At 40.8% G+C, this 14,979-nt stretch overlaps 1 protein-coding gene across 3 annotated transcripts in view; it reads left to right on the forward strand.

Annotated features, from left to right (window-relative positions):
- Window positions 1-14,979, forward strand: part of LOC137281506 (myosin-VIIa-like) — a 62,611-nt gene that overhangs the window by 13,915 nt on the left and 33,717 nt on the right. The window contains exons 2-8 of one of the 3 annotated variants that reach the window (XM_067812769.1): window positions 2,794-2,862; window positions 5,918-6,178; window positions 7,537-7,721; window positions 8,509-8,630; window positions 8,813-9,069; window positions 9,580-9,603; window positions 14,230-14,383. In XM_067812769.1, coding sequence (XP_067668870.1) covers window positions 2,845-2,862; window positions 5,918-6,178; window positions 7,537-7,721; window positions 8,509-8,630; window positions 8,813-9,069; window positions 9,580-9,603; window positions 14,230-14,383 — 1,021 coding nt within the window. In that variant the 5' untranslated portion in view covers window positions 2,794-2,844. Of the gene's footprint in view, window positions 1-1,381; window positions 1,590-2,793; window positions 2,863-5,917; window positions 6,179-7,536; window positions 7,722-8,508; window positions 8,631-8,812; window positions 9,070-9,579; window positions 9,604-14,229; window positions 14,384-14,979 lie in introns of those variants that run through there. The other 2 variants (XM_067812771.1, XM_067812770.1) reach the window with 2 other exon arrangements.

Consider the following 14,979-nt stretch of genomic DNA (forward strand, 5'->3'; position numbering starts at 1 on the left):
ATGCCACGGCTGATAGATTGACCTCAATGCAGCAAGGCGTGGCGGGATGATATAACTTTTGTACTCCCTGCTTGTGGTTATCGTGATGGAGGTTCATGCTATTTTATGAGAGTCACTCAAATCATTGATGATCCAAACTTGACATTCATACATGAGACTAGATAAGGGAAAATAAACCTTTCCAAATTTCCCATTAGACCACACGACCTTTGAGTGGACAATGAGAAGTGGTCCTGTCTGTACTTCACTGGTCCAAAATAACATGCGTAGATGTATTTATTTTGGCCAACAGGACCAATGCAAACTTATTTAATGGTCCTGATGAATTTTTACTAGCCAGGGACCACCGTAAATTATTGCATGCTGTTTACTCTTCTCTTTCATGAGAGTATGTGATTAATGTTAATGAATATGTAATTGATGTTACTGAATGTGTGATTGATGTTAATGAATGTGTGATTGGTGTTAGTAAATGTGTGATTAATGTTAATGAATGTGTGATTACTGTTCATCAATGTGTGATTGATGTTGGAGAATGTGTGATTGATGTTAATGTGTGATAAATGTTAGTGAATATGTGTATAAATGTTAATGAATGTGTGATTCATGTTAGTGAATGTGTGATTGACGTTAGGGAATGCATGATATACAGCATCCCAGTCCAGGAGTTGTCAGTTGTGGGTCTCTGCCAACACACTGTAGTTATCTATCCATCTCCCAACCCTCATGGATAACAAGTGAAGAATGCTCCACTGAACACACTGATGATGGAGTGGAAGTGAGAGGTTCACTGACTTCTTTTATGTTGTTGACATGTACCGTCCTATGATCCCTGTGATATCCTGGTGCTCCCTCCCTGACCTGCCTTCCCCACCCCTCCCACACCCACCCGCAACTCTCCACTCCCCTCCCCTAGGGTACTCCCTCCCACACTGACCTCCCACATCTTTCCATCTCTCATTGATCATACTTTCATTCTAGATATTCCATACTTTTTCACGTCCCACATTATTTCCTCATACTCTTCACTCTGCACAGTTACCTTTCATTTGCTTGATATTTCCCTCTCTTTTCCTCCCATCCCTGACCTGCAGCACAGCTAACCCCTGGTTCTAGTCACATATTGTTAGTGGCTTCACGTCGACCTCTCTCTCTGCTTCCCTGACTGAGTTACTACACAGATCCCAGTGTACACCAATTACTGGCTTCTCCATATCAACACTGGGTGGGGAACAACCTGACTAACTCACGCATACCAACACCAATTACAGGGAGGGCGGTCACATTGTCAGGCCTTCTGTGTTGTAGAACCTGTAGGTACACTCTTCTTCCTGGTCTGTTCTAATACAGCAGGTAAACTAGGGCAGTAACATAGTTTGATAGGATTTTGAGAGTCTCAGCCCTGTGTGATCCTACTTGAAGATGTCCTTGTCAAGTTTTGAACTGACAACATGTTATCTTTGAGAAATGAGACGTGATGGGAGTTAGGATCTCAAGAATCCTTTCTTAAGCCACTGATTCGAAATATGTTCCACCAGTGTACCTCTTAAAGATGTGGCTGCTGACTGTTTGTGCCACTATGTACTGAGGTAGGTCAAATGAAAGTCTTGACAGCCCATGTCCAGTACAGGATGCTACTTACCTGTATGGTACCGCAGTTTTATCACAGTTGTGAAACCTGATGAATCTTTTGTCATCAGCGTTGTCAAATAAATGGATCATTCATCACCCAGGAGGTTTGAAGAGACCCAGGAGGTATACATCTTGGTAGATGCTTGTATGTGGATGTGTACAGATGTACTGATCTAGTGAAAGCATTCTATGTCTCTCCGCACATGCCTCAATCCTATAAGGAACACTAGTGAAAGATATAGTGTCAGATCATGATGCATGGCATGCTGTCCTCGTTTGTAGATGGACTGTCTTGTCAACATGTGTATTGTCCTAACCTGTGGTGATGTAGACCAGCAATGATCACAACTATTTGGTGGTGCCAATATACGTTGTACTACCATATTGACGGATATGGTTCTGCTGACAGTGCTGTTCCTGCTAAAATACCTTGATAAACAGCAACATAAGACATTGAGGAAGGATATGTGTCCTCTTTTGCTCACTGGAAGTGTCATATGTTGAGTTTATTGATAAGAATGAAAGTACAAATGTACAATGGTACATGTTGAACTGCATCAGAAATGAAATGACTGTTTGATGCTGAAGATGGTTCTTCTGTCTTTGACTACATCTACATCAGCTTGGATCAAAACTTCCACTAAATACTTTAGAAAAGTGTCTACTATCATTCTTTTATGATTCAGTTTAGACTTACATGCATTCAATCCTGTTATAGATCAACAATAGCAATATTTACATCTGATGTTATCAGTGGTATCAGTTGAGCTTTCATTCATATTCACCTGGTAACTTTCAAAACAATTTTTTGAAATTGTCTCTTGTCCTTTAAACTGTGTCATGTACTGTACACTTGTTGATAGCTCACTCTGCAATCAACAACCTCTGTCCTTTATTAGGTTTGTCTTAGACCGGCAACTCATCTCTATTGCTCTTTTGCATGATGTATGTTGAGACTTGTCTGTCCTATCTATTGTGTTTTTGATTGCAAGCTACTCATAATAACAGGGGGATAGGTAGCCTGTTGGTTTGATTGCTTATGTCCCTTTGTCTTGTTACATGTGTCTGTTGAGTAGTGATTACCCTTAGTATGTGTATGGTACTTTGACCTGGTCATTTTATGTGTTCTTTTTTGTATAATTCTAATGTGTTATTTTTCAGACTGTACAACTTGATGAGGTAACTTGACAAAGGCAGGATAGTGGTGTGACCATGGTGATCTTAGGAAAGGTGAGAATTTACCCATTTTTTTCTATAAAAGTTGTTGCTGGAATAGTTACCATATCTATGATTTGTGTAACTTAAATGGCGAGATTATAGTCTCCTGTCCAAGAGCGAACTTGTATTAAAGATACTTGATGGACACAGACATTATGTTATAGTGTACAATGAATACGTGATGTGACACATTGTAAAATGTTTATGAAAGATGAAGGTAACCGTGTTGTAATGTATGTATATGATGTGCAGTGTAAGTGTTGTGATGTATGATGTCTACGATGTGCAGTGTAAGTGTTGTGATGTATGATGTTTATGATGTGCAGTGTAAGTGTTGTAATGTATGATGTCTGTGATGTGCAGTGTAAGTGTTTTAATGTATGATGTTTATGATGTGCAGTGTAAGTGTTGTAATGTATGATGTTTATGATATGCAATGTAAGTGTTGTAATGTATGATGTCTATGATGTGCAGTGTAAGTGTTGTAATGTATGATGTCTGTGATGTGCAGTGTAAGTGTTGTAATGTATGATGTTTATGATGTGCAGTGTAAGTGTTGTAATGTATGATGTCTGTGATGTGCAGTGTAAGTGTTGTAATGTATGATGTTTATGATATGCAATGTAAGTGTTGTAATGTATGATGTCTATGATGTGCAGTGTAAGTGTTGTAATGTATGATGTCTGTGATGTGCAATGTAAGTGTTGTAATGTATGATGTTTATGATGTGCAGTGTAAGTGTTGTAATGTATGATGTTTATGATGTGCAGTGTAAGTGTTGTAATGTATGATGTTTATGATGTGCAGTGTAAGTGTTGTAATGTATGATGTCTGTGATGTGCAATGTAAGTGTTGTAATGTATGATGTCTGTGATGTGCAATGTAAGTGTTGTAATGTATGATGTCTGTGATGTGCAATGTAAGTGTTGTAATGTATGATGTCTGTGATGTGCAATGTAAGTGTTGTAATGTATGATGTCTGTGATGTGCAATGTAAGTGTTGTAATGTATGATGTTTATGATGTGCAATGTAAGTGTTGTAATGTATAATGTCTGTGATGTGCAATGTAAGTGTTGTAATGTATGATGTCTGTGATGTGCAATGTAAGTGTTGTAATGTATGATGTCTATGATGTGCAATGTAAGTGTTGTAATGTATGATGTCTATGATGTGCAATGTAAGTGTTGTAATGTATGATGTTTATGATGTGCAGTGTAAGTGTTGTAATGTATGATGTCTGTGATGTGCAATGTAAGTGTTGTAATGTATGATGTCTATGATGTGCAGTGTAAGTGTTGTAATGTATGATGTCTATGATGTGCAATGTAAGTGTTGTAATGTATGATGTCTGTGATGTGCAATGTAAGTGTTGTAATGTATGATGTCTATGATGTGCAGTGTAAGTGTTGTGATGTATGATGTTTATGATGTGCAGTGTAAGTGTTGTAATGTATGATGTCTGTGATGTGCAATGTAAGTGTTGTAATGTATGATGTCTGTGATGTGCAATGTAAGTGTTGTAATGTATGATGTCTATGATGTGCAGTGTAAGTGTTGTAATGTATGATGTCTATGATGTGCAATGTAAGTGTTGTAATGTATGATGTCTGTGATGTGCAATGTAAGTGTTGTAATGTATGATGTCTATGATGTGCAGTGTAAGTGTTGTGATGTATGATGTTTATGATGTGCAGTGTAAGTGTTGTAATGTATGATGTCTGTGATGTGCAATGTAAGTGTTGTAATGTATGATGTCTGTGATGTGCAATGTAAGTGTTGTAATGTATAATGTCTGTGATGTGCAATGTAAGTGTTGTAATGTATGATGTCTGTGATGTGCAATGTAAGTGTTGTAATGTATCATGTCTATGATGTGCAGTGTAAGTGTTGTAATGTATGATGTCTGTGATGTGCAATGTAAGTGTTGTAATGTATGATGTCTATGATGTGCAATGTAAGTGTTGTAATGTATGATGTCTATGATGTGCAAGGTGTGTAAGTACTGTAATGTGTGAAAAGTATGAGACTCAGATGGGTGCAGTGGCAGCACAATAATTGTATGGGGACAGACAGCAATCAGAGGCTGTGAGTATTTGTGTAAGTAGCAGTGACTGTGATTACTGTGGCTGTGTTTGGAGGAACTGATAGCATGTCAACAAAGGGAGCTGAACAGTAAACACTGAGCTCCAGGTCTGGCGGAGACACATACCTGTACACCACACAAAGCAGGCTAATCCATACACCCATTGCTAACATCAGCACCTCTGAAACACAATCTGTTTTTAAGGGAAACATATCCTTCGTTGTAGGATAATCAATAATGAGACAACGTTGAAATCAGGTATTATAATGCTGTGTGCATGATATCAGCTGTCTTGATCACTGTGATTCTGGTGACTGATAAGTGGTATGTTTGTCTTTAATGATAGCTTTTACTGGCCCAAGGAGGTAGTAGGTATTACCATGGTGATGATGTCTGGTATCTGTGCCTTCCCATAGATACCAACGCTGGCTATTTCTTCATATGTGTACGTAATGAGTGCTGTGCAAATATTTAAATGCTTTAGGTCACTTGCTCTTTCTCGTGTCTCTGTGGATCTTGTAAGGTATAATGTACGGGTCACTGACCCATTGTGGTGTCTCCCTTTAGATCTTGCAAGGTTTAAAGTCTTGGTCTTGCAATGGTGAAACAGTGATGGGTAGTACTTTCAGTGTTTGAGACCTTAGTTGACAGTGTCATAGTGAGAGCATATTGGCCAACAGTTGTCAGTTTCATAGTGACAGCATTGACAGTGTGTGAGATTTTAGATGGCACTTTGTGTGAGGTGACAGTGATGACAGTGTGATGTTGGCATAAGGCACAGTATATGACACAGTGGCAGGTAGTGTACTGACAGTGTTATTAATAGGAAACAGTAACTAATATGGACTTTTGACATCTTGCTGATTTTGACATACTTCTAAAACAGCATTGTAGGTGTGTTTCATATCTCAGCAGGTTTATGTCGTAATATTTATCGCACACTGTTGTGGTACATTAATAGAACTGTTGTGCTTGTTTGTCAGGGTGATCATGTGTGGCTGGAGCCTGACACTCGAGGGGAGTTCACTGTGGCCATCGGGGCCCGTGTGCAGTTTTCCGAGTCTGGCAAGATCAAAGTGGTCGATGATGATGGCAGGGAACACTGGATCGACGGCAAGAGAAATATACGTCACATGCATGCAACCTCCATAGATGGCATGGAGGACATGATAGGCCTGGGGGATCTCAATGAGGCTGGCATACTTAGAAACTTGTTTATTCGCTATATGGACAACTGTATATATGTAAGTAGACCACCTGTAATATTGACCATTGTTTGTTGTTATTGTCCCTTATTATTCTACACAATTATGACTGATTTTAAAGACTGTTATCAGAAGATGAAAAATAATAATTTATAAACTTATCCTGTATCATGTTATGCACTTTATCTTCTGTTTTGGACAAGCAAATTTAAACATCCAGGAATTAAGTTTCCAGTCTGTCTGATCAGCAAACACACCCCTGCTCCAGATCCTGTTTAGCACAACTCTGGAAGCTCATAAACAAATAGACGCATGGGTGAAGATCCAACATCTTGAGCCATATTTGCTCCGGAGACCACTACATCCAAGTTTTTCTGTGTCCATACCTGCAGATTATGATCCAAGTTTGCTGATCCACCTACCTTCACCATCCAGTGTATCTTCAGTTGTGGCTAGAGGAGTTGTGATGAAGTCTCTTTGACACCCTTTGTACCAACACATCATTTGTTCATTGATACATATTTTTGTAGTTGGCAACACATCTCAAAAGTGACAACCACCTCAGTAGTATAGTGGGTAGAGCATCTGCCAGGGAGTGGAAGGCTGCTTGTTCTATTCCCGGCTGTGTCATGCCAAGAAGCATCCAAATATGGTACTTGTTGGTCCCTGCCTAGCGCTCAGCATTAATGGGTACCACAAGAACTGGTTGTTCACCGAATCAATCCATGCTCATGAATGACCTGGAGTTCAGGGCAGGGATCTGAGCCACATCTCATTGGGCTGAAGACCTATGATCATCCAACCTCATGATTAAATGAGGCAACTTGGAAACAGTTTTATGTATCAACCACACAGACTCAGCAGGATTGACCATGCTGTGGGATCTGGCAATCAAGTTCTTCAACACCAGTAAACTGTATTGGTCACTGAAGACAGGAGGTTGAATGCTTAAGGTTAGTCAAGGAGGTTTGCAGAGGCAGTTGTTTCAACAGATCAATTCCATCCACTCACAAGGGTTCTGTCGAAAATTCATAGGTACCTCACCTCAGAAGATTACAAACCTCTTCAGAACCATTACTTCGAGCACATCACTCTCAAGACCTGACAACTGTGGCACCTTTTTCAGAAATCCATGAGAGGAGATTGGCAGTACAAAAAGCATAACCCACATGTTCTGCATGACCTGTACCAGTATCTATAGCAGGGATGTGTTTGGATGAGCAGTTCTTGAGAGCTGAAAACTTCATTCTAGGATGTTTATACTCAGTAGTCAAAAGAGAAAATGTGTAAGGTGAGATGAGATGTTTATGATATATGTACACTTTATTTTATTGTTAAAGGTTTCAGTTTGTGTGCTTCTGTGGATGACTCATTGTGTTTGATTCTGTTTGTACCAGACATACACAGGGTCAATCCTTGTGGCAGTGAATCCATACCAGATCCTACCAATCTACACCAGTGAACAGATACAGCTGTACCGAGACCGCAAGATTGGGGAGCTGCCACCTCACATCTTTGCCATTGCTGACAACTCTTACCACAACATGAGACGCTATCAACATGACCAGTGTGTTATCATCAGGTAACCAGCTTTCCCCACTGATAAAAAACTGGAAGCTTGTTGTCAGGCTAGGATGGCGGTAAGCTAATTTGCTGTGGCTGATAAGTAGGAGGAATCGTTCCTTCTTTTATGAAAGTCAACTTCCTCTTACACCCTGTTGCATGTTTCCTGCTTTAGTACTGTACAGGTGTCCATGTCTTCTGTAGTACTGGTGTAGGTGTCATGTGTCCTGTAATACTGGTACAGGTGTCCATGTCGTCTGTAGTACTGATGTAGGTGTCCTTGTCTTCTGTAGTACTGGTATAGGTGTCCATGTCTCCTGTAGTACAGGTACAAGTGTCCATGTCTCCAGTAGTACTGGTATAAATGTCCAGGTCTCCTGTAGTACTGTGCAGGTGTCCATGTCTTCTATGTTACAGATGTAGGTGTTCATGTGTCCTGTAATACTGGTACAGGTGTCCTTGTCTTCTGTAGTACTGGTGTAGGTGTCCATGTGTCCTGTAGTACAGGTACTGGTGTCCATGTCTGCTAAAGTACTGATACAGTTGTCAGTGTCTCCTGTAGTACTGATGTAGGTGTCCTTGTCTTCTGTAGTACTGGTGCAGGTGTCCATGTGTCCTGTAGTACGGGTGCAGGTGTCCATTTCTTTTGTAGTATTGACGTAGGTGTCCTTGTCTTCCGTAGTACTGGTGCAGGTGTCCATGTCTTTTGTAGTACAGGTACACATGTCCCTGTCTCCAGCAGTACTGGTGTAGGTGTCCATGTTTGCTGTTTATTCCTGCCTCTGACTCCATGTATTCCGTTGCAGTGGAGAGTCTGGTGCTGGAAAGACAGAGAGCACCAAACTTATCCTCCAGTTCCTGGCAGCTATCAGTGGACAACACTCTTGGATAGAACAGCAGATTCTAGAGGCCAACCCCATCATGGAAGGTAACTGTCTACTAGTTGTATGCAGCAAGATTCAGTTCATTTTGAGGAAATTCTTTACTCCAAGGTGTACTTTACTAAAGTTGAATGTCTTTCAACTTAGTTTAGTAAAGAAATTAGTGGAAGTAGTTGACAAAATAAATAGTTTTACTGAGATTATGATGAGAAATACTCTTCTTTTGCAGCATTTGGCAATGCCAAAACCATCAGAAATGACAATTCCAGTAGATTTGGAAAATATATAGACATTCACTTCAATGAGAAAGGCGTGATTGAGGGAGCTTGCATAGAGCAGTACTTGCTGGAGAAGTCCCGTATTGTCAACCAAGCTCATGATGAGCGCAACTACCATATCTTCTACTGCATGCTGGCAGGCATGAGCAGTGAGGACAAAGCCAAGCTGGAGTTGGGCGATGCCACCAGCTACTACTACCTTGTGCAGGTACGTCTACTCCTTCATACTGTCTAATACTGTACACTTCAGCAGACAGCTCTTTGTCCACTAATGACGTTACTTATCAAAAGATGCACCAAGGTTAAACATTATCATGCATCTCATAGGTTGCATTGACTCTTATGTTTTTCTCAGTACTGTGTCAGATATGTCATTTTGTTCTTGTCATTTATTATTTAGTTATTACTAACAATTTTTAATGTATTTAACATTGGTTTCAGAATGGTTTCTGCATATTCTTTGAATGATGCTAATTATTATAGAAAAATACTTAAAATCTTTGAAAAAATCTTCAAAAATCTATGAAAATATTCTTTTTCAAATAATTTTTAAAAACAGCTGCTTGTGCACTTGTTTTGTGAAGTAGGAGACGATTGGGTTTGTAAATGCGGCAAGCCTTGGTGCACCAGTACTAACCATACTGTGTGGAAGTGTATTCTGCAGCTAGAGATGTGGATTAATGGAATGTAACCAACATATACATGACTTGCATTGCAGAGAGATGACCAAGGTCGTGTAAAGGTATATTTTTCTAGTGAAAGGATTTTCACGTTTTCCTCACCTTGTTTTTAGCATGCATCTTAAGCTTTTGAATTGTTGGTTATTGTTTCCTTCCCAGTTTTGTATGTGCTGCCTTGTTGCAGCATGGGGTTGCCATCTTCTGGTGTTGTCGTCTGCTTGTGGTTGGGTGTAGGTCATCACTGGTCAGCACGATGGGAGGTGGTCAGAGCTGTGCTGCTGCTGCTGACCTACTCTTTGGGATCACTAGTCACTGAACTAACTCCATTACTGGAGTAATTACAGTCTGTCACATTTTGTTTTGTTGGACACTTTATGACATATCTTATTTACTTTTGTGGTACATCATACATTTACATCTCTTTAAATTCTAATGAAGCCATTCCCAATCCCTAGTCTGTTTTAACCCAAATCATCTGAAACAGCTCATTTTAATGTTATCTAGTCTACATTGTGAGCACAGATGTCTTTCTAAATTCTTTCCTGGAACTTTTCATTGATAGTTTATAAAACTACTTCTACTCCACTTTACCACAAGTAATATGTGATCTGTTGTAAATGTCAGTCCACAGCTTACATCTGCACCTGACATCAGAAATAGATTGATCAGATATTTTTTGAAGGACTAAGATTATTTTGTAGTGAGACTTGCACAGTGAACATTCCAGCTAACATCCACAACAGAATACTGAAGTTAAAGTAATGGTTTAAATAGTGTCTTTGTGCACATAGCATTGTCTGCATGTCTATGTGTTTGGGCCTATGTCTGAATGTCTGTCTGTGTGTGTCTGAATACCTTTCGTTCGTACACATGGGTACAATGTGTGAAGCCCATTTCTGGTATTCCCCTGCTGTGGTATTGCTGGAATATTGCTAAAAGCAGTGTAAAACCCAACACACTCACATCATATTTGTCTGTACACGTGTTTTTATGTAACTTATGTATGTTTGTATGTCTGTTGTATGTTTATGTCAGTGTGTATATAGGTGTCTCTGTATGTCAGTCTTTATGTCTGTCATCTTTTGATCAACATCTCTGGCTCATTGTTCCTCTAAACCACCACCACTACTTTCTCATGTCATCTCACTCAGCTCTACCTCATTTGTCACCCGTATCTCTCCACATCTCACTCACCTCTACCTTATTTCCCACCTGTATCTCCCCACATCTTGCTCACCTCTAACTCATTTCGTACCTGCATCTCCACGCATCTCGCTCACCTCTACTTCATTTCTCTCACCTGCATCTCCACACATCTCACTCACCTCTACTTCACCTCTCACCTGTATCTCCCCTCATCTCACTCTCCTCTACTTCATTTCCCACCTGTATCTCCCCACATCTCGCTCACCACTACCTCATTTCTCACTTGTATCTCCACACATCTCGCTCACCTCTACGTCATTTCTCACCTACATCTCCATTCATCTCACTCTCCTCTACTTCATTTCTCACCTGTATGTCCACAAATCTCACTCTCCTCTACCTCGTTTCTCACCTGTATCTCCCCACATCTCGCTCACCTCTACTTCATTTCTCACCTACATCTTCCCACATCTCGCTCACCTGTACCTCATTTCTCACCTGTATCTACCCACATCTCGCTCACCTCTACCTCACTTCTCACCTGTATCTCCCCACATCTCTCTCACCTCTGCCTCACTTCTCACCTGTATCTCCCCACATCTCGCTCACCTCTGCCTCACTTCTCACCTGTATCTCCCCACATCTCTCTCACCTCTGCCTCACTTCTCACCTGTATCTCCACACATCTCACTCACCTCTACTTCACCTCTCACCTGTATCTCCCCTCATCTCACTCTCCTCTACTTCATTTCCCACCTGTATCTCCCCACATCTCGCTCACCACTACCTCATTTCTCACTTGTATCTCCACACATCTCGCTCACCTCTACGTCATTTCTCACCTACATCTCCATTCATCTCACTCTCCTCTACTTCATTTCTCACCTGTATGTCCACAAATCTCACTCTCCTCTACCTCGTTTCTCACCTGTATCTCCCCACATCTCGCTCACCTCTACTTCATTTCTCACCTACATCTTCCCACATCTCGCTCACCTGTACCTCATTTCTCACCTGTATCTACCCACATCTCGCTCACCTCTACCTCACTTCTCACCTGTATCTCCCCACATCTCTCTCACCTCTGCCTCACTTCTCACCTGTATCTCCCCACATCTGGCTCACCTCTCCCCACATATGGCTTCATCTATCCGCTCCTTGTTCACCTCTACCTCACTTCTCACCAGTGTCTAGCCACATCTCTCTCACCTCTGCCTCTTTTCTCACCTGCACCTCCCTACATCTTTGCCAGCTCTCCCTTGGCTCTCATCCAACTAATACCCCTACTTTCTGACTCCTCACCTTCCCAAACCCCCTCCTTCTGCTAGGCATTGTCAGTGTTTAGAGGCCAGGCCGAGTCATACTGATAGAGTATGTGGTATAACTCATACTCACATCTCCAAAGCACCATCCATGTTAGAGAAGCATGTGAGGAATGTGGTTTTCCTGCACTACATGTTTCTGTGTCATAGAGTGATGTAAACATGGTCAGCAATGTACACATTTTAATAGGTCATTATATTTTCATCCAAATCTATTTTCCAAGGAGAGTGTTTATGTGCATTGTACATTAAATGTGTATCAGTAAGTGAAGGCATATGCATCAGGAAAGTAAATGTCGGCTTGAATGTTTGAAAGTGAGGTGGGCAGAGGTGAAAGTGTCTAATATATGAATATGGCCTAACATATATTGTCTGTTTAATTCTAAATCAATTTCCTGCTCAGTGTCAGTGGTATTGCTTATGATCAGACAAGCTGAGAGATAGTATTTTGATGAGCCTTTGAATTGAACACTGATGTGGAACACTTGTGTACTGACTGCTAGTTGGGAGGGTAGAAAGCTGGGCACCACACTTGTGTACTGACTACTAGCTGGGAAGGTAGAAAGCTAGGCACCACCACACTTGTGTACTGACTACTAGTTGGGACGGTAGAAAGCTGGGCACCATCACACTTGTGTACTAACTACTAGTTGGGACGGTAGAAAGCTGGGCACCATCACAGCACCATCTTCATTCAAAGCTTGCTGGAGTTATTCATGTATGAATCAGTGTTTCAGAGAATCCCCTCATATAGTTCATACTATGCTTACCAGCTAAAACATTGCATCAGTCTTTCATTTTCTAGAGAACTTTTAAATGTAGTTAGTATATTTTTTTTTTCATGTGTGAGCATTCTGATAGTTTGTTACTCAAGTAGTGCTTGTAGATGTCATCTGCCTAAACTTTGGTTCATTTTGCCATAGTTAGGTTCTGCCTGAAGACCATTGGCTTTATATAATGCTATTAGTTGTGCTTAACCATCATTATCACCATTAAATGAGTGCTGCTTACATAAGACTTAGATGTAAGCCTGGCTCAAAAATCCTAAGCTGGACAGTTGTGCAGTAGCTTCCACAACTTTAGCCTCTAGACCTCTCTGAGAGATGAATGAGGCTAGATAACCAGTTCTGCTTGAGACAGAGCCACAGTTTTAGTCCCATCATTGTGAGTGGTTGTGTGCCACATCAGTGTGTGAGTACTTTCCCTATCACCGTGTCCACCATTATGGGGACTGTACTGGAGCAGAGCATTGCGTCATGTTTCGTTGTTGCCCTCAATGCTAGTTATCCCCTTACTGGTGTGTTGTCCAACTCTGTGTTGTGTGTAGATGGCCCTGTTTGTTTGTTTCATTTCGAGGAATTCTCTTGCACAGTGACACACGAACACTGGAAGGTGTATTTGTGGTCATATCAAAAGCAGTGGTTCCTTGTATCTTTTCCCTAAGATATTCCCTTTCCTTTCACTCTGTAAATTTATGTAGTGTCTACCTCAACAAGGGATTGAAATTATATCTAAAAGCCCAGTATTAGAACTACGTTTGTGTCTCCAAACTGCACCCACTGCAGAGAGGGGTCCTGTTAGGGACAGCATTACAGGGACATGCAGGAAATTATAGGAAGTTACCACTGATCTCACCCAAGCACTCCCAGAGAGAAGTCAGAGGTTAAGCTACGGCAGGTCTCACTATAGCACCTCCAGAGACACATCAGCGATAAAACTAGCACGGGTTCCAACTCTGTTTTGTGTCCAGATGACGTCTTAGTATGCTAGTGTTCACCAAATTCGTCAGTACATATCCAACGGGATAAGTTGAGCTCATGTTTTATTACCTATGCACGCTGTGTCCGGATAAAATTAAAACCCTGCAAGAATTGGTGTGTGCTCTATGAATATCTTCTGAACTACCCTTAACTGAATTTAAGAATGTGTAGGCTTATGTCATGCTTCATGACTTTGATGAGTGCTTGTTTGGTTGCTGTTCAAGAAAAAAAGCAAAGTACATGTCATATTTATGAAACATAGTCACCAGTTTATTGGATCAGTAATATTCATCTCACATTTATGTTCATATACACCATTTTTCACTTGCATAACTAGGTACTGTTGTGACAGGACAGATGTGTGTTTGTTACCATGGCTGCACAGTATACCTGATTCCACTAACAAAGGTAAGTGTTGCCCATGTTTGCATATGACTTATTGGGTGTACTGTATTTTCAGGGCGGATCCATTTACTGTGAGGGTCGAGATGATGTGAAAGAGTACGCATCAATCCGTTCTGCCATGAAGGTCCTGATGTTCACCGAGCCTGAGATGTGGTCCATTCTGAAGATTCTGGCTGCTCTACTTCATGTAGGCAATGTCCGCTATAACGGTAAGTCATCACCTACATCAAGTGTCCACCATACTCATGTATTTCTGGTTGCTTTGGGTAGTACTGAAGGTACTGCAGTTACCAAACCTGAGGAAGAGACAGTGTGTCATACAGTGTTGTCACCCTCGTTTGAAATAAGTTATCTCACTCATGCTGATTCTAAGTAAACATAGGCTGAGAATTACTTGTTTTGCTGCTATACTGAGTTTAACAAACCCTAGTAGATAGTAGAAGGTCATGTCAGCTAACCTTGGCCTATCAGGACAAAGCTTACCAAATTGCAAAAGTTACCATTTGCATGTTTCCATTTTAACTTTTGCCTAGAAAATGTTTGTACTCAAACCATGTCGGAAGATATTATCTTCACGATTGCCTCCGAGTGATTCATGTGGAGGATTCACTATTCAGGATGTTGTCTTGCAGAAGTATAAGCTAGTGATCACTGTATCATCAGAAGTCTCTAAACATATATGCTACTGCTCAGAAATCTGTGTTTATTGTGTTGGTGTTTGTTGACCGATCCGTGTGAGTGACCTGGAAAGAGAAAATAAAAAAAATTATTTTGTAAGTCCTGCTGAAACCTAGAATAGTAGCTG

This window comes from Haliotis asinina, chromosome 4, assembly GCF_037392515.1.
Source record: "Haliotis asinina isolate JCU_RB_2024 chromosome 4, JCU_Hal_asi_v2, whole genome shotgun sequence".
NCBI lineage: Eukaryota > Metazoa > Mollusca > Gastropoda > Lepetellida > Haliotidae > Haliotis > Haliotis asinina.